Source organism: Papio anubis, chromosome 3 (genome assembly GCF_008728515.1).
Source record: "Papio anubis isolate 15944 chromosome 3, Panubis1.0, whole genome shotgun sequence".
In the NCBI taxonomy this organism is placed as follows: domain Eukaryota; kingdom Metazoa; phylum Chordata; class Mammalia; order Primates; family Cercopithecidae; genus Papio; species Papio anubis.
In genome coordinates, this window is record NC_044978.1 from 119,276,436 (window position 1) to 119,303,830 (window position 27,395).

Sequence of the window (27,395 nt, forward strand, 5' to 3'; positions counted from 1 at the left end):
AAGACGAATAAGCCCACTGGCAAAGAGACCACTGTGCAAGCCTAATCACTTCCCAAGAAAGAAGGGTTTTGCTTTCAACGTACGAAGCAGGTAGGAAAGGTGGGGCTTCATCGCCTTGCCAAAAACGTTCTCCTCAAGAGGAACCCAATTCCAGGTGAAAAAGGTATCCTGAAAAGCAGGTTAACCTCACACTTAAATCCAAGCCTAACCGGCTGCCCAGCCCGCCCCAGCCCAGCCCGGAGGAAGCTTGTCGGGGAAGAGCCCATAGAAGGCGTCACCTTCAGGAGACATCCTCTGTCATAGTGCTCGCAGCCCCGCTGCCCTCGCTCTTGACCGCTGGCGCCATCTTCCCGCGCCGTCGCCGCCATCTCCTCCACCGCCCCTCACATTCCACCGATCCTTCCCCCAGGATAAAAACCACGCCCAGAGAAGCTGCGCCTCTCTAGCACACCCCCTCCCAGCCCCAGCAGCCACCAGCGCCAAAATGGCTCCTAAGCACGTGACACGGGGCAGACGGATTTCCGGTTCCCGGGGCCACGAGGCGGAAGCGAAGGCAGACGCAGTGTCCGTCGTTGACGTTAGTCGCAGTCTTCGCTGCTAACGGTAATAACTCTTAGGTTGCCTGTTTTTCCCCCCATCGCTACCCGCCCAAATCTCAGGGCGTGGTTCGGCGCGAGGTGGGCGGCAGCGGCGCGGAGACGCCGGTTGGCGCCTGAGGAAAAGACGCTCACTAGGTGCATCGTTACCTGTGACGGGCGGCCCCTCCCTCTCTCCCTCCGGTGGCGGGGAGCCTGGAGAAAGGGGCGGAGTTCGGCCCGGGCCTTGGACTCAGCGGGTCCCGCGCGCCGCTCCTGGATGCCAGGGCACTCGCTGGCACCTGGAAGTGCTTCTTGCTTCCTCCTTTTCCCGTTTACTTGCTGTTCATTCAAAGTATGTACTGACATTCACTATTGCCAGTCACCAGCTAAACCGTAAGGACAAAAAGTAAGAAAAAATAGACACACTCCACCATGACCTCATGGAACTAAGACTGGTGGAGGAGGAAGACATTAATAAGAGCGATCACTGCAATAAATGTAAGATTACAACTTGGAGAAGTGCTAGAAAGAAGTGTGTGTCCTGTGAAAGCTAATATTAGAGCAGCTCTGAGAATCTGGGTGTCAGTCATGGAAGGTTTCCCTGGCGAAGCGATGCAAGCTGAGAGCTGAAAGATGGGTAGGAGTTAGTGTGCAAAAGGCTTTGTGGCACAGAGAACATGGTACCTGTCAGAAGGTGGAAGGGAAATGTACAAGCCAACAAAATTGAAATCAGACTCGGGGTACATAGCTAAATATGTTTCTCCTTATTAAAGAGTCAAGACCCTGGAAAATGTTATAAGCAAAGCTGCAGATGTTAGAAGAAGATACTTGTCTTTAGCTTTCTAACCTGATTTCGTGTTTCCTAAAACGCCGGGAAAGGGAATATATTCCCCTTCAGCTTTCCAGTTACTGACTCAACATTCTAATTTTCTTTCAGTTCTGTTATGAGTTGCTAAAATGGTGAAATGCTGCTCCGCCATTGGATGTGCTTCTCGCTGCTTGCCAAATTCGAAGTTAAAAGGACTGACATTTCACGTGTAAGATTGTGCTGTAGTTAAGCCAAATACTTTGGCCATATTATAAAAAGCAAAAGACAGTTCTGCTTGTCTTCAATTTTGAACTTTAGTTCCCGAGTCCTTTTTAAATAACCTGTTTTTAAAATTTGAAGTGACAATGTGATACCTTTACATGTTTATAATTTAGTTTAAAAGTTTTAAGATACTTTAAGATACGAGAGACAGGTTTACAAAAAGTACCATAAGACTAACTTTTGCTAATATTATTACTTTGTATTTTATCATATCGCCAAAGAAATTCAATGTTGTTTACATATAGTTTACAATCTGAATGCAGGAGCTTTGCTCAAATATATTGCCGTTTCTATTTAGAAATAGATCAAGCATAGGTTATACAGAAAAAATATAAATTACAAGTTCAGACCAAGGGATCTTTAGCTGTGTTGCAAATAAATCAAGATGATTTTAGTTTCATATTTTAGCCATTCTCCTGAGAGCCGTGAAAGAGTAAGTGAAAGAGTAGTAAGATTTAATAATTGTTCACTTGTTAAAGGTTTATTTTGCTGCTTTTGTGCCAGGCACGGTGCTATGTGTTAGAGAAAGATCTCCTAGCTATTTGGTTAGATATAAAGAAATCAAAAAATGAGCATATATATATCCTACCTTATTTCAGAAAAATTTGAACCAGCTTGAAAATTGAATCAGATATGGCTATTGGCCTTCATATCTCTCAAAATAGCTCTGATCTCCAGAACTCCACACTCTGCAGCTATTCTCTGCATTCATTCACTAAGTATCTGTAGACCTGCTATGTATTAAATGCTGTACTAAGCAATTTTCTGATGCTGACAGAAGAATGGAATTACAAAGGGCCCTTTTTATCGAGGATAAATTGTGGATATCATTTCAGATAGGAAAAGGCCCAAGTGATAATTCTTTTATCATCTATAGATGAATAAATACTTTCAATTGTGGATCTTACTATAAGATGCTAAATATCCATTGAAATTTTTCGTCCTTAGAATATGAGAAAAATTAAAATGAGGGCCATATATCTGCAGCATGATTGGCAGAAAATCTGAATATTAAAATGGAAAGTTACCAAAGCATGAATTATGGTTTCCTAAATACTGTAATTCTCAAGACTAATAACAAACTAGTTAACGAATCAATTTAGTCAGTTGTAAGACAGCTTTAATTCAATTATGTAGCAATAGTATTTGATTTTAAAATATTTTTTGTATTTTTTTTCTAGATTCCCCACAGATGAAAACATCAAAAGGAAATGGGTATTAGCAATGAAAAGACTTGATGTGAATGCAGCTGGCATTTGGGAGCCTAAAAAAGGAGATGTGTTGTGTTCGAGGCACTTTAAAAAGACAGATTTTGACAGAAGTGCTCCAAACATTAAACTGAAACCTGGAGTCATACCTTCTATCTTTGATTCTCCATATCACCTACAGGTTTGTTTATGAGATACTATTTACCATCATTGCTCACTTTTTTTTTTTTTTTTGAGATAGAGTCTCACTCTGTCACCCAGGCTGGAGTGCAGTGGCATGATCTCAGCTCACTGCAATCTCTGCCTCCCAGGTTTAAGCAATTCTCTGCCTCAGCCTCCCAAGAAGCTGGAATTACAGGCGCCTGCCACCACACCTGGCTAATTTTTGTATTTTTAGTAGAGACGGGGTTTCACCCTCTTGGCCAGGCTGGTCTTCAACCCCTGACCTCGTGATCCACCCTCCTCGGCATCCCAAAGTGCTGGGATTACAGGCGTGAGGCACCGCGCCTGGCCATTGCTCACTTTTTATGATACTATTCGTTGCTCTCGCTAACATTTTTATTGTTTGCTTATTCATTTGAAGTCCATTCTTGAAGTTTTAAATTTATAGACTGCATCTTCAACTTCTGTAATGTGTAGTAGGAGTGTTTTACCAGTAACCACTCATAAATATTTGTACATTACTAATGTTTGATGAAATGGACTGACTTTAGGAATTAGCATAACTCAAGATTTTGTCTAAAAATTGAAGTTAACGTAAGAAGGTTGAATAAGGTTCCTTATTTTAAACAGGACTAAAATGAACGTTATTGTAGCTGGCTTATATCCTTATTTCCTTGAACTAAATTCTGCAAATAAAATTGTTGGATCAAAGACTATATACATTCTTTAAAGATTTGCTTTTGATAAAGATCTTCCAAAGCTTCATAAGAAGGTTGAGCTAATGTTCCAAGTTGGCAGTCCTTAACACTGGGGTAGAAGTCAAGAGCAGAACTACTAACAGGACTAAAGTGCTTGTAAGAGCCACATACATGGAAGTGTAAAGTCTAGGTAGGATCAAAAGGAAGAAAACCAAAAAGAGATACGAGCACAGGAGAAGAAGAGGTCAGGAAAAGAAAGAACAGTCGAATAAGTAAATGCTAATTGAATTCTGTGTTTTTTTCTCAGTAATATTCCCATGGATTGGCTGCCTCACCCTCAGTATCTCTCTTGACTTTATATACCTAAAAGTGAATTTCCAGAACCTGTAGATATTGATTGATTGATTCCAATGTGGAAAATTCAGGGAGAGCCTCCATTGAAAGGGATCTCCTTCCTGGCAGTTAAAAACAAGAGAAGTAGCCAGAAGCGTACCCGCTCCCATGCAGTCCTGGTCACTTGCTGCAGTTGGTCATATTGTAGAACCTGAGTGATCAGGTAGAGAATGCCTCACTTTCTTCCGTACTAATAAATATACAGTATCTTGGGAAAGTTGCTCTAGGGCTTTTGTTTTTTCCTACCACCAAGGTGTCATCTAGCTGTAATGTTAAGAGGACCTTAAGAAATACAGGCATAATAAATCAAGTAAACCATAAGTTACTAACTTTTAAAAAACTATTGATTTTCTTATAACAAATAAATTTTTCATTTTAGAAAATAAGATTGTAGAAGCAAAAATAAAATAAATAATCACATAATCTGTAGATAATACTGTGAACACTTTGATCTGTATCTTTGTAATTATTTATAAATCTGCTTTATATAAATTCATCTATATTTATATAGATAATCTTCTGGAAATAGAATTACACGGTATACCTTTTCCTTTATTTGCTTTATTGGGTTTTTTAACATAGTGTGTACTGTGTGCCAGGCGCTATTCCAAGTACTTTACATTAATCTATTAACTCAGTCCTTGAAAGAACCATGTCAGGTAAGTACTATTACTATTTTCATTTTATCACTTGAGAAAACTGAGGCCCAGAGAACTAGAATGCCTTCTCCAGGGTCACACCGCTATTAAATGGCAGAGGCTAGATTTGATCCCAGGCATTTTGGCTTCAGAGTCTACTATTAACTACTACTCTCCATGACATTAAATATTTTCTTACAACCATAGCTTTCAAACTTTAGTCTACATAAGGATTATCCAGTGAGTTTGTTTAAAATACAGAATCCTACATCTTCCAGAGAATTAGATTCAGTAAGTTGGAGTGTACTTTCTAACATCCCAATCTGTTTGTGCTGCAGATCTATGGATCACATGTTTAAGAGAAACCTATATAGACCATCACTTTTTTAAACTAAACTTTATATTGAAGTAAAGCATATTTATGGAAGAGTGCTTATAAGTGTACAAATCAATGTGTTTTCACAAAGTGGGTATACTCATGTCACTCCCCTCAGACCAAGATATAAAACATTACAGGTACCCCAGAAGCCTCCCTCACATGCTTTCCCAGTCACTACACTTGACTTTATCACTGTCAGTTATATACATGGAGTCCTGTCTACAGTATGTACTCTGGATTTTTTAGCTCAACATTTTGTGTGATTCATCCACATTGTAGCATGAGATACTGGTCCGTTTATCTTCTTTGCTGTATAGTATTGTGATGTACAAATAAACTAATTTCTTCATTCTACTATTAATAAATGTTTGGGTGGTTTTTCACATTGGGGCTATTATAACTTGTGCAGCTCTGAACATTTTGGGGCACGTCTTTTGGTCCATTTATGTACACATCTCTATAGGATATATATATGCTTCAATTAGAAGAGGAAATTACTAGGTCCTGGTGATGTGGATGTTCAGCTTGAATATATATTGCCATTGTTTTCCAAAGTGCTTTTGCAAATTTATAGTCCCACCATCAGTGTATAAGAATTCCTTTGGTTCCATATCGTTGACAGTAGTTAGTGGTGTCAATTATATAGACCATATATTACTGACCATATAGTAGTTGATCCTACATATGAACAATAGTATATATAATCAGTCTTCAATATTGTGTATAGGCTGTCATCTTTCCTTATTTTAAACAGGACTAAAATGAACATTATTGTAGCGGGCTTATATCCTTATTTCCTTGAACTGAATTCTGCAAACAGAATTGTTGTTGGATCAAAGACTATATACGCTTTTTAAAGATTTGCTTTTGATAAAGATCTTCCAAAGCCTCATTAGAAAGCTTGCACCAATTTGTCACCCTACTAGCTATGCATAAGAATGTCTACCTACCCTAATCCTTGGTATAAGTGGTATTTGTAAACTTTGCTAAAATTGATAGGCAAAATGGCATCTTATTGTTTTAATTTATCTGTGAACACTTGTGCATGTCTACATTTTTTCATGGGTTTATTGGATAAAGGTACTGTTTTATGAATTACTTATTCAGGTCCTCTTCTATTATGTTTTCCTATGCTGTTTTGTAAAAACACTGGATATCGAGGATACAAATCATTTAACTGCCATCTACATTGCAGTTCCTTTTTTTTTTTCCCCTTTCTCCCACTTTCCTTCCCAGTTACTTTTTATTGTTTGTCTTCAGTTCTAGTTATGGCATAGGTTTATTTTTTTTGAAATTCAAGCTTTTTTCAATGTAGTCAATTCTGTATTTTCTCTTGTGTTATATGACATTAGCCTTCCTCCCCTTAAGATTATATAAATAATCTCTATATTTTTTCTACCACCTATAGTTTTCTTTTTTACATAAAATTTCAGTACATGGAATTTCATTGTGGTTTATTATATATAAAGGATACAACTGCTTTTCTTAATTAGTTGATTTTTACGTGATTTGTGGCCTTATGTAGAATGCCACCTTTATCCTAAAGGCATCTATCTACTTGATCTATTTCTAGGTTTTCCTGTCTAGTCCTAAAAAAGGAGCACACTATTTTAATTATTGTTACTGTGTATTATATTTTTAATAGCTTGTAGGGTGTATCCTCCTACACTCTTCCTTTTTAGGAAAATTTGTGTTTTCAGATGAACCTTAGAGTTGTGTTCAGGAAGTTCTTTTAAACTTATCTGAGTGGAATTTACTGATTTTTAAAAGCAATTTCCATGAAAAGAAATGTGGTATTAACTTCACTATACAAAGTTAAGAAGGAATAAAAATGTAACAAAGGACAAAAGTATCTCACTTGATGATTGTTATTAACTATTCTTAACAGGGGAAAAGAGAAAAACTTCATTGTAGAAAAAACTTCACCCTCAAAACCGTTCCAGCCACTAACTACAATCATCATCTTGTTGGTGCTGCCTCATGTATTAAAGAATTCCAATCCCAGTTCATTTTTGTAAGTAAATTACTTACTGAGCTCATGTTAATTCTTTTAAGATGAATATGTCCTCTCCATTAGAATCAAATTTTTCAGAATCCTAGCAAAATCTAGGGGTTAATATGTAATATCTACAAATAATATTGCTTCCTAGAATCGTAATAATTTGTATATATGCAACATCAAAAGAGAGGTAGTTAATCCTTTGCTTACATATGTAGTTCATTGAAGAAAGCTTTTTGCAAGGATATTTCTACCAAGGAAATAATTATTCTCTCTAACTGCTGTAATTTCCATATGAAATATGTAATAAAAAATAGCTATTTCTCTAAGTTTTCTCAGTCATACACATACAGAGTATTCAAGCTTGCATTTATTTATTCATCTCATTGCTTATTCATGTTAGAGGCAGGCATGGAATCTAGATCTCTTTTACTATCTTGATTAACATGGCTTTATAATAATTTATTTTTGTGGCTACATAGTATGTGTGTATATATATAGGATACATGAGATATATTTCGGTATACAATACATGATAATCACATTAGGGTAAATAGGGTATCCATCACATTAAGCATTTATCCTTTATGTTACAAAAAAATCCAATTATACTTTTAGTTATTTTTAAATATATGATAAATTATTGTTTTTATTTTTAAATATACAATAAATTATTGTTGGCTATCGTCACCCCGTTGTACTATCAAATACTAGATCTTATTCAGTCTGTGTAACTATATTTCTGTACCTATTAACCATCCCCACTTCCCCGCATGCCACTACCCTTCCCAACCTCTCATAACCATCATTTTACTCTCCTATCTTTGTGGGTTCAATTGTTTTGATTTTTAGATCCTGCAAATAAGTGAGAATATATAATGTTTGTCTTTCTGTGCCTGGCTTATTTCTATCCATGTTGTTGCAGATGTCTAAATCTCATTTTTTTAATGACTCAGTAGTACTCCATGGTGTTTAAGCACCACATTTCTTTATCCATTCATCTGTTGATGGACACTTAGGTTGCTTCCAAATATCGGCTATTGTGAACGGTCTGCAACACACATGGGAGTGCAGATATCCCTTTGATATACTGGTTTCCTTTCTTTGTGGTATACACCCAGCAGTGGGATTGCTGGATCATACAGTAGCTCTATTTTAGTTTTTTGAGGAACTTCCAAACTGTTCTCCATAGTGGTTGTACTAATTTATCCTAACAGTGTACAGGGTTCCTTTTTCTCCACATCCTTGCCATCATTTGTTGTTGCCTGTTTTAGGTATAAAAGCCATTTTAACTGGCATGAGTTATTTTGTCATTGTAGATTTGATTTGTGTTTCTCTGATGATCAGTGATAATGAGTTCCTTTTCATATGCCTGTTAGCCATTCGTATGTCTTCTTTTGAAAAATGTGTATTCAGATGTTTTGCCCAGTGTTTAATCAAATTTTTAGATTTCTTTCCTGTTGAGTTTTTCGAGCCCATTATATATTCTGGTTATCAATCCCTTGCCAAATGGATAGTTTACAAACATTTTGTCCCATTCTGTGGGTTGTCCCTTCACTTTGTTGATTGTTTCCTTTGCTGTGCGTAAGCTTTTTAACTTGATGTGATCTCATTTGTCCGTTTTCCTTTGGTTGCCTGTGCTTGTGGGGTATTACTCAAGAAATATTTAGGCCAGGTGTGGTGGCTCATGCCTGTAATCCCAGCACTTTGGGAGGCCAAGGTGAGTAGATTGCTTGAGCTCAGGAGTTCGAGACCAGCCTGGGAAACATGGTGAAACCCCATCTTTACTAAAAATACAAAAAAATTAACTGGAGGTGGTGGCATATGCCTATAGTCCTAGCTGCTCAGGAGGCTGAGTGGCAGGATCACTTGAGCCCAGGAGATCAAGGCTGCAGTGAGCTTGATCGCACCCACTGTACTCCAGCCTGGGCAACAAAGTGAGAACTTGTCTCAAAAAAAAAAAAGAAATCTTAGCCCAGACTAATGTCCTGGAGAGTTTCCCCAATGTTTTCTTGTAGTCGTTTCATAGTTTGAGGTCTTAGATTTAATTCTTTAATCCATTTTGATTTGATTTTTGTATTTTGTAAGAAGTAGGGGTCTAGTTTAGTGTTTCTGCATGTGGATATCCAGTTTTTCCAGCACCATTTATTGAAGAGACTGTCTTTTCCCCAGTTTATGTTCTTGGCACCTTTGTTGAAAGTGAGTTCAGTGTAGGTGTGTGGATTTGTTTCTGAGTTCTCTTTTCTGTTCCATTGGTCTGCGTGTCTGCGTTTAGGTTTATGGCATCTTTAACTTATCACAGGCTATGTTAAAGTATTATTTCCATTATATACAAAAATCTTATATACTTTCATTTTTCCTTTCTCAATCTTTGTGCTATTGCTGTCAAGCATTTCACTTTTACATATTCTATAGACTCCACACCATATTGTTATTTTTGTTTAAACAGTAAATTATTCTTTAAAGATATTTGGATAATAAGAAAAAATCTGATATTATCCATGTAGGTGGCATTTCATTCCTTTGTGTCTGTCCATATTTCCACCTGTTATCATTTTGCCTGCAGGATTTATTTTAACATTTCCTATAGGGCAACTATGCTGGTGATGAATTATTTTAATGTTTCTATTTCTTAAAAAGTTTAAGCTTCACTTTTGAAAGATATTTTTACTATGTAATCAAATTCTAGGTTAACAGTTTTGGGGGCTGGGGCAGTTGTTTTTGGTACTTTTGAAGATGTTGCCCTACTGTATTCTTACATGCACCACTTCTTTTTTTTTTTCCCCCAATTAATTTTATCTATCTGTACTGTAGTACTCATCACTGTGTATTATTTTACTATTATCTTCTTTTTTTATTATTATTATTATACTTTAAGTTCTAGGGTACATGTGCATAACGTGCAGGTTTGTTACATATGTATACTTGTGTCATGTTGGTGTGCTGCACCCATCAACTCGTCAGCACCCGTCAACTCGTCATTTACATCAGGTATAACTCCCAGTGCAATCCCTCTCCCCTACCCCCTCCCCATGATAGGCCCTGGTGTGTGATGTTCCCCTTCCCAAGTCGAAGTGATCTCATTGTTCAGTTCCCACCTATGAGTGAGAACATGCGGTGTTTGGTTTTCTGTTCTTGCGATTGTTTGCTGAGAATGATGGTTTCCAGCTGCATCCATGTCCCTACAAAGGACACAAACTCATCCTTTTTTATGGCTGCATAGTATTCCATGGTGTATATGACATGCACCATTTCTAATGAAAAATTTAATTAGGCCGGGTGCGGTAGCTCAATCCTGTAATCCCAGCACTTTGGGAGGCCAAGACAGGTGGATCACGAGGTCAGGAGATCAAGACCATCCTGGCTAACACGGTGAAACCCCCTCTCTACTAAAAAATACAAAAAACTAGCCGGGCGAGGTGGTGGGCGCCTGTAGTCCCAGCTACTCGGGAGGCTGAGGCGGGAGAATGGCGTAAACGCGGGAGGCGGAGCTTGCAGTGAGCTGAGATCGGCCACTGCACTCCAGCCTGGGTGACAGAGCGAGACTCCATCTCAAAAAAAAAAAAAGAAAAAGAAAAATTTAATTAATATCATACTCACCTTTATTCTCTGTACCTAATACTTCTTTTTTTCTTTGCTTTTAAGAATTTGTCTGGTTTTTAAAATTTTTTATTTATTTTTGGAGACAGGATTTTACTCTGTCACCCAGGCTAGAGTGCAGTGGCACACTCACGACTCACTGCAACCTCAACCTCCCAGGCTCAAGCAATCCTCCCACCTCAGCCTCCTGAGTAGCTGGGACTTACAGGTGTGTGCCACCATGCCGGACTAATTTTTATTTGTTTTTGTAGAGACCAGATTTCCCCATGTTGCCTAGGCTGGTCTCAAACTCCTAAGCTCAGGCAGTCCCCCTGCCTCAGCCTCCCAAAGTGCTAGGCCAGGCATGAGCCACTGCTGGACAAGAATTTTTGGTTTTTCTACTGCTTTTGCCTAATCTGATGGTGATATGCCTTGGTTTCATTTTCTTCATATTTCTTGTGATTAAGATTTGTTGAGCTTTTTCATTTATCAGTTTATAGTTTTTATCAAACTTGGAAAAATTTGGGCCATGATTTCTTCAAATATTTCTTTCTATCCCAATTTGTCCTCTTCTTCAGGAATTCTGATTACATGTATATTGGGCCGTCTGAAATTGTGCAACAGGTTGCTGATGCTTTATTTTTTTTCTATCTCCATTTCTCTCTGTAGTCCATACTGGATAGTTCCTGTTGCTATAACTTTCTATTCACGAAATCTTTTATTCTGAAATGTTAAATTTCAAAAAATACACTGCCATTCTCTCCAGTGTATTTTTTTACCTCACATATCACAGTTATCTGTAGATATTCTATGAGAGTCTTTTTAATATATTTTATGTACTTAACTTTTTGAATAGATGGAGTACAATTTTAACAACTTTCTTAATTATATTGTCTGCTAATTCTAACATTTGTATCAGTTCCAGCTTGGTTTCCGTTGATTGATTTATCTCTTATTATGACTAATGTTTTCCTGCTTATTTGCATGCCTGGTAAATTTTGCATGCCATGAATTTTGAGTTTTAATTTGCCAGATGCTAGATATTTTTGTATCATGTTTTCTTGAGCATTATTCTGGGGTACAGTTAGTTAGAAACTGTTCGACCCTTTCAGATTTTACTTTGTTTGACAAGACCATTTTGTATACTTAATGTCCATGAACCATGACATTTTCGAGTCCGGCTAGCGGGAATAATGGCTATGCCCCATGAGCATAGGGCACTCCTAATCTCTGGTTGTTCTTTCCTCAGCCTTGAGTAGTTTCCTCACGTTCATGTGCTGATCTTACTCCATGGAATACTCAAGGTGGAGCCTCTGAAGATCGCAAGTTTTTTCTGTGCAGCTCTCATCTGTCTAGTACTTTGTCCTGTGAACTGTAGCCACCTTGGTTTCCCTGGATGTTTTGCACTACCTCCTCAACTCAGTCTGCTAAGCTCTGCCTGGGTTTCCCTTCCTTGCCCTGAGGCCTAGAAACTCTCATGCAGTTAGCTGGAGCAGGCTTAGGTCTTACCTCTTTGTTTCCCATCTGTCCACAATACTGCTGTCTTTGCCAAATATCCATTATCTTAAAAGCTATTTTTTTCTGTCTTTTAGCCTTGTGTTGGTTCTTTGAGGTAGGGGTCAATCCAGTGTCTATTATTTCATCTTGGCTGGAAATAAAAGTCTTCTCTGCTAATTTTAATATTAAATAACAACTTTTCAAGATTATTTTATAGTGCCTTTATAAGCTATGTCAGTGTTATTTTCCCTATTTTCAAATGAAAAAGGAATAAAAGCATACCCAACAAGTTTAAGCATAACCATAGTAAACACCGAGAGGAGTTGTCTCTTAAAAATTCCAAAACCAGAGTCCTGTCTAAATCCCTAACACCCAGCCTGAGAACCTGTTGCAGTACTGCTTTCCTGTCATATCTTATCAAATGCAATAGCCATCCAATAAGTAACCCAGCTAAAAATTTAAATTTGTTTGATAGGTAAAAATTAAACTTAGCAGCACCACATTGAAGGAACAGAAGCTGTAAAGTCCATTGCAAGTGTCATGCTATTCATAGAGATAAGTGCTTCCCGTCCATAATATTCTGCAGTCCTTGTGTATGCCTGGCCTTAGTAAAAGAAGGGAGGCCTTTAGCACCCTAAATATTGCTTCTACCCCCATCTTCTTCCTGTGTTCCTTAACCTCTAAATATCACCAACTTAAAGATGTTCTCTAAGCATTGTAAATGAAGAAACAGCTTAAACCTAGTTATAAGCTTTTATCCAACTACATGTCTGTCTGATTAATAACTTGGTGTTTATATTTTTAGGAACATAGCTACAGTGTAATGGATAGTCCAAAGAAACTTAAACATAAATTAGATCATGTGATCGGCGAGCTAGAGGATACGAAGGAAAGTCTACGGAATGTTTTAGACCGAGAAAAACGTTTTCAAAAATCATTGAGGAAGACAATCAGGGAATTAAAGGATGAATGTCTGATCAGCCAAGAAACAGCAAATAGACTGGACGCTTTCTGTTGGGAGTGTTGTCAGGAGAGCATAGAACAGGACTATATTGCATGAAATAATTTCATGTTGTGTTCTACCTAAAATTGTCATTGGTACAAATTTTTATAAAATCTCATTTATCATCACTAAATGATATCCATCATTTAAAGTGCTGCTTTGGATTCTCTGGAGCATTATGCATTATAGTTGTTATCCAAAGACTTTTTTGAAAATATGCAGAAATTTGTGGTAATTATGTATTTGTGTGACTTGTGACAATTATGTTTTATAGACCTACACTAGTGCCAGGTCACTACTGTAAGATGTTAAAATCTCAAGAAAATTTCACAGAGCTAAAGAAATGATGTCAAATTAGCCACATTAAGCTATAGTAGAAGGAATTGGACACTTCTCCAGCAACATCAGATTTTTGGCTTCAAAGGAGTACCTTTACTTACATGTGCTTTATGGTAAGTACATTGAATTTTACTTTAAATGCATTTTACTACAAAGCACAATTCATTAATAATACATATCCATCTTGGATTCAATCCAAGGTGCTTTAGCTATCAGTAATACCAAAGGATCTTTTTACAAGGCTTCCTGTGGTATTGACTCTGAGAATAACACATGGTGAAAGATCTGTTGGCTTTTAAAATTGTTCAGAGCCAATTTAAGAAGGCCCCTCGTGAAGTCTCAGTTTTCAGTACAGTACATCATTCCTCCTCACTAGGAGCACTTTGATGTAAACCAGAATAGCTTTAAAAGACGAAAAGGGTCATATATCTGATTTTTAAATGGTTAGTTGCTCTGACAGGTCTGAACACTTTGCTTCATGACTATTTCATCATAAAGGTATATCTTCAAAATCTGAATGCCAGTACTAGCTCTATACTTTTAATACTGCTTTGTATTTTATATATAAAGTAGTATTGCTGACATTTTTAAAAAATACAAAATATAAAAGAAACCATTAAAAATTAATAATTGTGGCTCTTCCAGTTGAAATAGGAATTGGAGAGAAGGGATTCGAATATTTTAATTAGGGAAGTAGATTATTGTCCAAGGGCTTTTATTTAGAGAAATGAGTAATTAAAATAGCAGCTTTAGAATAGCTTCTTACTGAATATGCAAAGGAATAATTCCTTGTTATTTCCTAATTGATCCAAGTCTCATAAATTTAGCTTTTGTCATAATTCCTTACCCAAAACAACTGAAATTAAGAGTCATAAATACTGTGGGTTAGAATAAAAAGCATTTGCCAAAGCAACACTCTACTTAGAAGCATGTGTACATACATGAACCTCATTCAGAAGTCCATGCTGTAGCAGTTAGAATTTGAGTATCAGCCATTTCACTGTAGTAACAAAAATTGAATTGCATTTTGTGCTCATTTGTTTATTGTAATTTTATTTTTCTTACATTAATATTAGTTAAGATATGGTCACTTGAATTTTTTGTATTTAAGAATTTTCTGTTTTAATGCATGTTACACTTTTATGTAGGATTCCAAACCTTCCCTCTAAACGGGATTTAACCCACATCTGCAAGATCAGCATTATGCTAAGAGGAAATCACTGAGGCCATATCTTTTTACAACCTGAAAAAAAAGTAGTAAAAAGGTAGTTAAAAAAGGCCAAGTGGTGGCTCATACCTGTAATCCTAGCACTTTGGGAGGCCAAGGCAGACAGATCACTTGAGGTCAGGAGTTCAAAACCAGCCTGGCCAACATGGTGAAACCCCATCTCTACTAAAAATATGAAAGAAAAATTAGCCAGGTGTGGTGGCACACTCCTGTAATCCCAGCTACTTGGGAGAACCGAGGCAGGAGAATTGCTTGAACCCGGGAGGCAGAGGTTGCAGTGAGCCAAGATCACGCCATTGCACACTCCAGGCTAAGCAACAGAGCGAGACTCTGTCTCAAAAAAAAAAAAAAAACTCTTTCATTAATTACCTATTATTTATTTTAGTTACCTAATTTTGAGTTCATAAATGAACACCCTAATGGAAAGTTTGGATATGATCTTAGGTTTTATGGAGATGTTTTCAATAGAGATTACTTTTCCCTCACCCTATTTGTGAGTATATAAATTAAAGTAAGTCAGTGGACAGTGGAGAAAAGTAAGAGGGTAGATCCAAACACAGTATGTCTAAATTCTAGCACTCTACTGGCTGCTTAGAATACACCAAACCTGGAAGACCTTTCCAAGAGTAAAATCCCAGTCTGCCACTATCAAAATTGCCACAGTTGCTTTTACTACTTGCGTTCATAATAGACTCAGCACTTCTTTTTCATTGGACCTAGTATAACTGAGAAATAAATAACTGTGTGCAAAATATTGGTATCGTTAAGGACCCAGAGCTGCCCATTTTCTCTTTATTCTAATAGGAAAATAATTACTGATAGAAATCTGAGATTTAAAATAGGGTCCTCCCTGCTGCTGCAAACAATTGCCTAAGCACGGTATGTATCTTAGTCCTCTGTTCCCAGAGATTCCAACCTAGCCCAGGAAAGAACTGTGCTGTATAAAGCAAAACCCAAGTCATCCCCCTCCAGAAGTTTCTCTGGCAGCCAAGGCTGACCCTAAGGGTTCCACTTTGCTTTAAAAGCTAGGAGTGGCCTCTAGAGCCAGGAACACATTAATACAACAGTTCAACCTCAGCACCAAGTCAGGTCTGAAGCTCTTGATGTGTGGAATTTTTCTGTATATCAAGTTCAAATTTCTGGAAATAGACTTTGGTTGCTAATGATAATTAATTTATACCATAGTCTGTAATTTGAGAAAAGGTGAAATGTATTAAATATATATTTAGTTTTAATAAAAAGATAAAATTATTACAGAAATAATTGATAGAAAAATCTATTATTTATTTGAAAAATAAAACATTTTCTCCAGTAATGTGTTATGTGGTTTTATACATTGAGTTATTCAATAAAATGGGCAGAGAAAAATGGAGAGTACATACATAGAGGTTTTGCTCTAATTTCTCCTCCACAATAACTCTAATATGAGGTCTGCAAGCTTACATGACCCACATAGCAGGCCAGCTTTCAGCACAACATGGACCTACCATAGAACCCTTTTCTATTTTGGCCCTCACTCAAAACTGTCAGATTTGATGTCATCTAGTATATAGAGGAGAGCAGCACTCCTAGGTGTGAAATTTAGAACCCAAAGAGGCCCGTCAGGCATTGTGCTTTCTTCTTCATAGTGGAACATACAAGTCGTAATAACTTGTCTCTTACTTTAGGGGAGATGTCTTAGCATGCCCTAGATCACTGGATACTTCTCCCTCAAAATTTTACTGATGTTTTAGGCCCCTGAATTTCCTAAGTTTTATCTCACCCTCTGGAGCACATGTGCCTTATCAAGGCCTCCAATTAACTAGTCCTCCCATTGGATTAACATAATCCATCAGTAGAGTGAACTAAGTGATTTTCCATAAAATGTCTGTCTGGTCTAGACTTCTTTCAATTATAACAGAAGCAAGATCATTAACGTATAAGCCTTGGGGACAAGACCATATATGTATACTGTCATTTTTTCCATGTGAATGTGGGCTGTTCCTGATCCTTTTCTCTAATAGGGATGGAAACCATGCACCCAATGGTTGTATGGCATCTACCCATAGACATGTTAATCTGCTCTGACAAAGATGCCACATCTGGCACAGCAGCTGTAATCAGGGCTACTAGTTGGTTGAATTTTCCTTAGTCCAACTGTCATCTTGCAGGATCTGTCTAAATTTTGCAGGGGCCAGAATAGTGAATTGAATGAAGAGAGATGGTGGAGGCCACCATTCATGTCTATCTTATATATCTGTAAAGGTAGCACCTTAGTGAGCCCCACAGAAAACTCTGAAACTGGGGTAGTACACAAAAATGAGTTAACATAGGCATGAGAATGCTATCCTTGGAAAGGCCTGCAAGGTTGCAGGGTTAGTTCTTGAGTGGCATCTGGAAATTTGGATTTGGGGAGGGCTCCCACCATTCCCTATCTGCTAAGAGTAGTTCACTGTGCCAGACTGTTCGTACAGACAATGTGGTTTATGTGGAACACCTACTTTCCTTCTGGGTGTCTGGATTTGAGAATCTGTTAGGTAAAAGGGACCTGTGTGACCAGCCCCAAATAAAACTTTGAACATTGAATCTTTAATGAGCTTCCCTGGTAGACAACATGTGTATTGTCACAGTTCAGTGCGATAAGACTTAAATGTGTCCTGTGTGATTACACTGAGGAAGGACTCAGAAGCTACACCTGGTTTCGTCTAGACTTTGTACCATGTGCCTTTTCCCTTAGCTGATTGTGCTGCTGCTTTGTATCCTTTTGCTATAATCCATTACCTTATGTACAACTATATGCCGAATTCTGTGAGTCCTTCTAGTGAATCATGAAACTTGTGCGTGCTCTTGGGGACCTCAACACAGATGTCCTTCCAAACTTGTCCTGAGTTAGGGCAAAGAAGCTATATTAGTCCGTTTTCACGCTGCTGATAAAGACATACCCAAGACTGGGCAATTTACAAAAGAAAGAAGTTTAATGGACCTATAGTTCCACATGGCTGGGGAGGCCTCAGAATCATGGCAGAAGGCAAGGAGAAGCAAGTCACATCTTACATGGATGGTGGCAAGCAAAAAGAGCTTCTGCAGAGAAACTCCCAATTTTTTTTTTTTTTTTCAAACCATCGGATCTCATGAGACCCATTCACTATCACCAGAATGGCATGTGAAAGACCCGCCTCCATGATTCAGTCATCCCCCACTGGATCCCTCCCACAACACATGGGAATTATGGGAGCTACAAGATGAGATTTGCATAGGGACACTCTGTAATCTAATGCTCTCAGTAATGAAGAATTAGTGATATGTCAACCAACTTCAGAGTAAAACTGCTCTAGCACGTCCCTCTAGTTATGAAAAGATGCATTTCCCAAAGATCTGTTGTATGTCGGAGACTTACTATGGTATTAACCATAGTTAACATAATAATATATGTTAACTTACTGTGGTGCTTACTTTAGTACTAAGTACTAAGGCACTTTTGTACCTTTTGCGTTAGATTCAGTGTAAACTGGGTAAAGATGGAAAATCAGACATGAGCTGGTATAATACCAGGCAGTCTACAAAACTATCGAGACATCTAAAACAGTACCTTTCTGTACATTGCAATCTATCTGGGTACCTACATCATACGTGACAAATTTCTCTGTCCTAGCTCCACTTCTATTGATTGTATACCCTTAACATCTCTCAGATACAGCCCCTTTCCCACTCAATCTCTAGGACCATTTCCTTGGTTTAAGCTGTTATTTCTTAACTTGATTGCTGCAAGAAACTCTTTGGTCTCCCAGTCTCCAGTCTATCTCCAGAGGAGTTTTTCTAAAATGCATATATCAATAATTACATTAATCACAAGTGATCTAAAAATCCCAACTAAAAGGCAGGGATTGTGAGACTGGATTAAAAAGCAAAGCCCAGGCTGGGCACCGTGGTTCACACCTGTAATCCTAGCACTTTGGGAAGCCGAGGTAGTTGGATCACCTGAGGTCAGGAGTTCAAGACCAGCCTCACCAACATGGAGAAACACCGTCTCTACTAAAAATACAACATTAGCCAGGTGTGGTGGTGCATGCCTGTAATCCCAGCTACTTGGGAGGCTGAGACAGGAGAATCGCTTGAACCTGGGAGGCAGAGGTTGTGGTGAGCCGAGATCACGCCATTGCACTCCAGCCTGGGCAACAAGAGCAAAACTCCATCTAAAAAAAAAAAAAGAGAGAGAAGTCCAATCATATGCTGGATACAGACAGTTACTTTATTTTTTAATTTATTTTATTTAGTTAGTTATTTAGACAGGGTCTCGCCCTGTCCCCCAAACTGGAGTGCAGTGGCATGATCACGTCTCACTACAACCTCCACCTCCTGGGCTCAAGCGATCCTCCCACTTCAGCCTGCCGAGTATCTGGGACTACAGGTGCACACCACCATGCCTAGCTAATTTTTGTATTTTTTGTAGAGACAAGGTTTCACCATGTTGCTCAGGCTGGTCTTGAACTCCTGGGCTCAAGCAATCTGCCCACCTCAGCTTCCCAAAGTGCTGGGATTACAGGTGTGAGCCACTGCGCCTGGCCGCAGCTAGTTTACAAAGAATCCAGTAGGTTAAAGGATAGAAAAAGATATCCCTGTGATAACACTAATCAAAAGAAAGTTGGGGTAATAATAGACAAAATAGATTTCAGAGTAAAGTATATAAACAGGGAAAATGAGGGTTGTTTCATAACGATGAAAGGTCAATTAAGAGGATATACAGTCCTAGTATTTATGCACCTAATTAGAAAGCTTAAAATTCATATGCAAAAACTTGCAGAACTGCAAGAAGAAATAGATAAATTTATACAACAGTTGTCAAAAAATATATATATGAGTATGGTCAGAGGTGAAAATAGTCCTGGAGGGAGAGGACCATGGTCTCAGAAATCTAGGGGGGCACCAAAACTAATAAGGACTGCGAAAGAATAGTGCCTCCTGCAAAGATGTCCGGGTCCTAACCCCTAGAACCTGTGAATATCACTAATGTGGTTTGGCTCAGTGTCCCCACCCAAATCTCATATTGAATCGTACTCCCATAATTCCCATGTGTTGTGGGAGAGACCCGGTGGGAGAAAATTGAACCATGGGAGCGGTTTCCCCCATACTGTTCTTATGGTGGTGAATAAGTCTCAAAGGCGCTGATGGTTTGACAAAGGGAAACCCGTTTCGATTGGCTCTCATTCTCTTTGCTTGCCACCATCCACTTAAGATGTGACTTTCTCCTCCTTGCATTCTGCCATGATTGTGAGGCCTCCCCTGCCACGTGGAACTGCGAGTCCAATTAAACCACTTTCTTTGGTAAATTGCCCAGTCTCAGGTATGTCTTTATCAGCAATGTGAAAATGGACTAATGCAATCACGTTTCTTGCATGGTGAAAGAGAGTTTGCAGATTTGATTAAATTAAGGATCTAAAATATGGAGAGATTATCCTGGATTCTCCACGTGACTCCTTACAAGAGACAGGCAGGAGAATCAGAGCCCAAGGAGATGTGACTATGGAAGCAAAGGTTGTGGTAGGTGACTATGGAAGCAAAGGTTGTGGTAATGAGCAGCCATGAGCTAAGGAATGCGAGCAGCCTCTAGAAGCTGGAAAAGGGAAGGAGATGAATTCTCCCAGAGAGCATCCAGAGGGAATGCAGCCCTGCTGTCCCATTTTAGATTTTGGACCTCCAGAACAACTGTAAGATAATTTGTGTTGTGTTTTACTCCACTAAGTTTGTGGTAATCTCTTACAATGGCAATAGGGAACTAATACTAGGCTAAGACAGTATCAGAGAACCAAGCCAAGAAGTGGGAGCAACTGCAAAGTTAGTCAAATGTAACAAGAGGCAAAGAGAGAATCTAAAGGAAAGATTGGTTCTGGCTTGTTATGATGAGCCAGATAGGGCATGGCACATGAGTAGACAGCCCCAGTTTGGGAGACAGCATTAAAAAATATCCTGAAATGCTCAAAAGTTTCATATTCCTCTAGCAAGGGACTCTGGGCGTGCATATACAGTGCCCCAAAACAGGAAATTACGTACGTGACCCAGATCGTAGGATTCGAGATTCTCAAAAACAGATAAAGGTGAGCTGAACTAGGAAGCCCTGTGTTTCACAGCCTCAGTATCGTTAAAAAAAAAAAAAAAAAAAAAAGGGAACATAAGAATGTCATTGGAGTGGGCCAGGGAAACCTGGCTTGTGCCTGAGAAGATAAATTCTACTTGTAGAGGGCCTGATTCTCTGGCCAAAAGAAAAAATATTCTATCCCTAAGAAGATGAGAGGTATAATTGGCTCTTCCACTGGACTAATGGGGAGAGAGAAGCCAAGTTTCTAAAACCTAAAGGCAAGCCTGAGTAGGGCCTGAGCCATTGATGCCATTTGTTGACTACTCTCTTCATAGGTCTCATGATTTTACTTTCACATTGCTGCCTCAACCTTCATTTAATATTTTAACAACTGTCACAGCTCCCTTTGGAGAACATGCTCAGGATAAACAACTGTCCGCCTGCTGCCACATCCCTCACCTTCCCGCTAGCTGTGCTTCTGATCATAGAATTGTGCCTGATGCAGAGCAGGAGCTGACAGAGATTGAAATGAAAGAAGAAAATGTTAGATTAGGACCAGGAAACCCAAGAGCAGAAGACCTACAATTTGTAATCTAAGAACCACATGAGGGTCCATGATGAGCCCTAGTCACAGCAGTTGAGGAAGAAATGCTGAGAACCGAGTGCATTCAACATTTCCACACATACTCTTCCGGAGCTAGGAACTGTATGCCAGGAAATACACTAGGCATTGGAGAAACAACATAGATTCACTTCCTGTCTTCAAGGAGATTACACACTAGTATGAAGTTCCAAAAACCATAATCCAAGGATACCAGGGAGCACAGCCTCATATCTCAAGACAATGGGTTCTTGAATTCAGCCTAATGCCTTTCTCCTCATTGTGCACTACTTTATTGGACAATGCACATGGCTCAATAGATTTATACCACAGCATCTTGCAGTTTAAGTGTTTGGGTCTATCATTTGATATCTGTCTTCTCAGATACATAAAGAAGTTTACAGAACAACATATTTAATGTAATAACCCATCACATACACTGCTTTTGAAGCCCCATACACTAGTGTGAGGGAACAAACAGGAATAAGCTGAAGACATTCACAACCTACAGGGACATACGAGTATATAACACAAATACAGATAAGTGGGCAATATAGCAGGGTCTGTGGCAATTAAAGGTACTGAAACTATGAAATTAATGGAGCTTCAAAAGTACAAAATAGAACATAAGTTTGTCAGTGCAGGCACTTTGAAAGTTCTGTCCCAGGACCTGGATTCTGTAGGCACCTTCCTGGGAGGTGAGAGTAGGAGACCAAACCAGCTGGGGAGAATCAAACAGACTTGGGTTCAAGTCCCCAGTCTCCCACTTCATTATATATGGGAAGTGGGTCAACTTGCTGAATTTGAGCACTTACAAAGTAAACAATAGCATTTTACCCATTATTGGTGAGAATTTAATTGTGTGTAAAATATAGACCATACAATGAGCCATCCATATATTGTTTTTCTTTCTTCTTTAAATCCCATCCCATCCCAGAAACACAGGAAAAAGAAACAAGAACAGGAAAAAGAACAAAAACCAAGAGGAGAGAAATGCATTTCTTAGGGAATGGCAAGTGGACAGGCAACCGTGGTCGGGTAGGCCATTTGTGCCTTAAATAATCTTCCCTCTCTTCTGGCAGCTCAGAGGCAGGCAAGGAACATTGTATCACTGAAAGGGAAAATTTTAATCACCTTCCTCTTCATCCTCTCACTCCAATACTGACAAGCCATTTAATCTATCTTAGATATGTTTCATTCATTCACCCATTCATTCAACTTTATCAAACATCTTGACAGTATTACTTAGAATGTGCACAGATCAGTGTACAAATTAAGGCACTTAGAGCAGAATGTAGGTCAACTACATCACAAAGCACACCATTTAGCTCAGTCAATTTTTTTTCTGAGCAAGACTTCCTTAGTAAATGAAATCATGTGTTGATTTATATTCTGGAACAAGAGCTTTTTCTCATTCTGAACCAGTCAGAAAGAGTTCACAGGCTAGCTACAGTCTCAGAGTATCAAGTTACTTGCTAAACAGATAATCCTTGAACTCACCTGAGCTCCATGGTTTGTGGTTAGTTAACAGCAGAGGAGTTCCTGACAGATGTGTGTCCAATAATAAACTTCTCAAATCCTTGTGTACAGCTTGTGCAGTTGAAAGGTAATATCACATCTGAATTTGCAGATTTGCCCCCTTGTGCTCTGTAAAACAGAAGAATTTTATTAAATAAAGAGTGAAGTGTATGTGCTGTGCAGGATGCTAACCACAGATACTAGTGATTAGTACCTTGTGGAGACAAGCATTCAGCTACAGACTTGCCAGTAAAATGTACTCAACGTAAAATTTCAATAAAAATGAAGGATACTGGTGCTTGTTAAACAGGCAGATTTTATAACAGTATAAAATGTTGCCAGGCTACACAGCTGAAATAAATTACCTTTGAAATCCTGAGGATGTAAAAAAATTTTTGGTTGTCACTCTTATTATAACACTTGTAGATGGGTCTTAAGAGTAGAGAATGTCTTGATTATTGAGATGTACAATTCAAGTTTCTATGGCCATCACCATTATCTGGACATATTTTGTTGAAAATCACATGGGAAAATGGTGTAACTAGAAGCAAGTCGTGGCTATCCAAAGGATCAAACGTTTGTCACCAGGGCACCATAAAGACTGGTAAATTTTAGGAGGAAATGCAAATGTATTCTATATATTAAAACTAAAAACCACTTTAGTAAGTTATTTTTAAATGTACCTGAGAGCAAAGGGACTCTGTATGTGCCACATGAGGGCTACGTGAGGATTGTTCATGAAAGCATAAAGTGGAAGGCAACCCAAATATCCATCAAGCAGTAAATGGATAAATAAAACCGTGGCGTGCCCATGGAATGAAACAATAAGCACCAATTCAAAAAGACATCAATCCATATTATCGCCATGGGAAGACAAGACCTTAACGTGGATAAAAGCAGTATAAAGCGCAACTCAAAATAGTATCTCATTTATATAAAATGTTTTGAAACCCACCTACGAAACGATTTATAAGTGTACAGGGGTGTGTGTGTGTGTGTGTCTGTAAGTATATAGAAAAAGAAAGAAAAGATATATGCAAACTGTTAAAGGTGGTTACTTCTAGAGAGGGGGTTATATACTTCCTGGGAACAGAGAGAGAGAGTGCACAGGAAAGAAAGAAGAAGGGAGGGAGAAAAGGAGAACAAAAAAAGGAAGGAAGGGAGGAAAAGAAAGTTATAATAATAGCATTCTACCAATTTAAATCAAAACCAGCCGGGCACAGTGGCTCATGCCTGTAATCCTAGCACTTTGGGAGGCTGAGGCAGGCGGATCACTTGAGGTCAGGAGTTCAAGACCAGCCTGGCCAACGTGGCAAGACCTTGTCTCTACTAAAAATAACAAACATTAGCTGGGCATGGTGGCAGGCACCTGTAATCCCAGCTACTCGGGAGGCTGAGGCAGGAGAATCGCTTGAGCCCAGAGGGGCGGAGGTTTCAGTGAGCCAAGATTGCACCACTGCACTCCAGCCTGGGCAACAGAAACAGAGCAAGACTCCGTCTCAAAAAAAAAAAAAAAAAAAAAAAAATCAAAACCATTTCATCTCTGAAAAGTGAGGCATTACTTGTTATCCTTACCTTCATCATCCCCCGGGACATTGGCTAAAGTTGGATCTAAGTCTTAAATTACTAGTATTTCCTGTGACACCTACATATTTCAAAGAAATCTCCCAAACCCTTGCCAGCCCATCTATTTGAGATTTAAATAAACCACTGTCTGGGTAGGTGTGTTTTTAAGATTTTAATTAGCTTGCCTGTGACTGGTCACCAGCAGAACCCTACAAATGACCACCTACAAATGAGAACCTCAAACTTTCAGCTTTCCAACCGACCCAATACCTCAGAAAACTGAAGAATATGACTTCAGAGTACTGATATCTGAGAAGTATTACACGCTCTCATAGAGCTGATCACAATTTTCATAAATCCTCATATTTCTGCCTGTGTTTTGTTTCAGATATCCATGTTCAAGAGAAATGTTTGTTTAAGGCAAAAAATTATTTCTCAGTAATCATCATAGCTAACATAAGGTGCCAATCTTTATTCAAAGCACTTAAACTTTATTAACTCATTTAACTTCACAACAACCCAATAAGGTAGGTATTATTATTATTATTCTCATTTTACAGATGTGGAAATTAAACAGAGAAAAGCTAGGTAATTTGCCCAAGGTTTCACAGCTGGTATAATGATGTCTTCATATCATAATATGAAGTCATGTTGTTGTCGGTTCTGATCTACAATGCAAGACCCAGAGACTTTTGTTTTGTCTCGTCTTTTTTTATTTATTCTGGGAGACCCAGAGACTTTGCTTCACTCATTGTTGAATTGTTGCTGAACATTCACAACGTCTTAAAGGCCAGACTTCAGTCACTCCATTTGGAAGCTCCAGTTGGGGCATTTAGAGGCTGAAGGATAAAATGTGAACTCATCTTGTGTCTGAAGCTGAGGAAAGCCCACAGTTACTCATTACCACAATCTGGATCTGTCTGATGCTATGGCCAAGCATAAACAGGGCAGATGCACACTCAGGATGAAGTCACCTTACCACATACACAGGCAAAACATGCAAATATCCACGGGTTTCACCAGCACAGGAGTCTGTCTAGTCACCTGGTTTCTCTCAGCTCTCAGAAAGAATGCATGGAATGATGAAAGATTGGTCCTGATCTCTGCTAATGCTTTACTCAACCACTGGAACTGACACCATTTTTTACTCTTATGTCTACATCTCTAGCCTATAATCAAATCAAAAGCATCAAAATTAATAGCTCTTCTTTCTACGTTTTAATAGTAGGCTTAAGAATGTTCATTCTCTATGTGATTTGCTACTATAGTATATTAGTAATATTTCAGAACAAGTTTTAGCAGACCACTTGTGGCATACTGTGTATGGCTTCAGGTACATCTGGATCTAGGAGTTCAAATGATGTTATCAGAATCTGGAGTCTCTCCACTCTGCTCTATCAAGCAGCGTCTCCCTTCACAACTTCAAGTCCAGAGACAAAATGTGTGCCTCCTTTCCAGTCATTCATATAACAGCCCCAGGACTAGTTTGGACTGGGTCCGACTGAAATGGCTTGAATCAAATACTCAACCCTAAACAAATATCTGTGGCTTAGGAATGCTATGCTATGATTGGCAGGCATAGATTACAGCCGAGTCCTGGAACCAAGAGAGTAGAGAAATGATGGTTTTCCAGAGGGAAATCAGGGTTAAGTCATTAGAAGAACTGGATATGTACTGGGCTGGGCAAGCCAAAATAATGGCAGTGGGGCAGAGAGAAGAGAGTGGGCTGGCTCTGTAGTGGTGGAGCATAGCGGCAGCGTGAAGATTTTTTGTTAGTAAATTGTTTCATGTACATTTGTTTACCAGAACAAGGGGAACAGCATAGAAGTATTCTATCCTTGTTATGACCATGATAGACAATATAGGCACTATGGGACACCCCCAATAAATTACACTCTTAGAAGCTGACTCTTCTTAGCAGTGTCCCATCCACTCCCTCCCTGTGGACTATTGCTCTTCCCAAAAGCCATGAGGTAGGTCCATGTGCTTTTGACATTTCTTGGAGAGAATAAAACAAACATTTATATAGGGTGATTTCTTAAAAACTTTTTATAATGGAAAGTTCCAAACAAAAGTAGAGAGTATAATATACTGTAATGCATCCATCAACGAGCTTCAACAGTTATTAAACATGGACAGTCTTGTTTTATACATATCCTCACTCTGTCCCGTCCTCTGATTATTTTGAAGCACATCCCAAACAACATATAATCTGTAGCTATTTCAGCATATATCTCTAAAAGATAAGGACTCTATTTTTTAATTTTTTTTTGTTTCTTAGAGACAGAGTCTCACTCCGTTACCCAGGCTGGAGTGCAGTGGCGCAATCTCTGCTCACTACAACCTCCACCTCCCAGGTTCAAGTGATTCTCATGCTTCAGCCTCCTGATTAGCTGGGACTACAGGAGTGCACCACCATGCCCAGATAATTTTTGTATTTTTTGGTAGGGACAGGGTTTCACCATGTTGGCAAGGCTGGTCTTGAACTCCTGGCTTCAAGTGATAGCCCTCGCCACCTCAACCTCCCAAAATGCTAGGATTATAGGTGTGAGTCACCATATCTGGCCTAGGACTCTATTTTTTTTAGACAAACATATATATCACTATTTCACCTAAAAACATTTAACAATAATCTCCCTCCAAACATTGTAATGGGTTGATATGTCTCTAAAGTCTCTTTTAATCTGTACGTTCCCACTCCATTATTTATTTTACCTTGAAAACAAAATTAACCAAGTGTTTTGTCCTACAGGACCTGGGTGAATTTTAAGGATGCTATCACAGAGCTCTCACTGCAATAGGACGACAGCCAGAATCTCAAGAGCACACCTAGTATAGAGATTAAAATCAAGAATTCTGGAGCCAAA

The 27,395-nt window shown here is 38.8% G+C and overlaps 2 protein-coding genes across 11 annotated transcripts in view; one reads left to right on the top strand and one right to left on the bottom strand.

Annotated features, from left to right (window-relative positions):
* Positions 1-513, bottom strand: part of RCHY1 (ring finger and CHY zinc finger domain containing 1) — a 39,017-nt gene extending 38,504 nt beyond the window's left edge. For 3 of the 6 annotated variants that reach the window (XM_021938517.1, XM_021938519.1, XM_021938518.1), the window contains exon 1: positions 279-513. In XM_021938517.1, coding sequence (XP_021794209.1) covers positions 279-368 — 90 coding nt within the window. In that variant the 5' untranslated portion in view covers positions 369-513. The remainder of the gene's footprint in view (positions 1-278) is intronic. The other 3 variants (XM_021938516.2, XM_021938520.2, XM_021938521.1) reach the window with 2 other exon arrangements.
* On the top strand, positions 1-27,395 carry THAP6 (THAP domain containing 6). Of its 5 annotated transcripts, XR_646965.3 has the most exons (6): positions 513-603; positions 1,516-1,615; positions 2,850-3,057; positions 7,035-7,160; positions 13,027-13,676; positions 27,281-27,395. XR_646965.3 is itself a non-coding variant. In XM_009206934.4 (5 exons), the coding sequence occupies exons 2-5, from the start codon at positions 1,536-1,538 to the stop codon at positions 13,279-13,281; spliced, it is 669 nt and encodes a 222-aa protein (XP_009205198.1). In that variant the 5' UTR covers positions 1-90; positions 1,516-1,535; the 3' UTR covers positions 13,282-16,102. The 5 variants fall into 5 exon arrangements, 4 of the variants coding, with proteins under 4 accessions (XP_009205198.1, XP_003898800.1, XP_003898801.1 ...); XM_009206934.4 differs by lacking the exons at positions 513-603; positions 27,281-27,395 and adding an exon at positions 1-90 and having other exon boundaries at positions 13,027-16,102; XM_003898751.5 differs by lacking the exon at positions 27,281-27,395 and having other exon boundaries at positions 13,027-16,106.

Excerpts from the sequence above, each read along its gene's own strand:
- THAP6 (XM_009206934.4), top strand. The coding sequence starts at position 1,536 with ATGGTGAAATGCTGCTCCGCCATTGGATGTGCTTCTCGCTGCTTGCCA. Across the intron at positions 3,058-7,034 it reads ATTCTCCATATCACCTACAG|GGGAAAAGAGAAAAACTTCA; the intron begins GTTTGTTTATGA and ends TATTCTTAACAG. Across the intron at positions 7,161-13,026 it reads TCCAATCCCAGTTCATTTTT|GAACATAGCTACAGTGTAAT; the intron begins GTAAGTAAATTA and ends TTATATTTTTAG.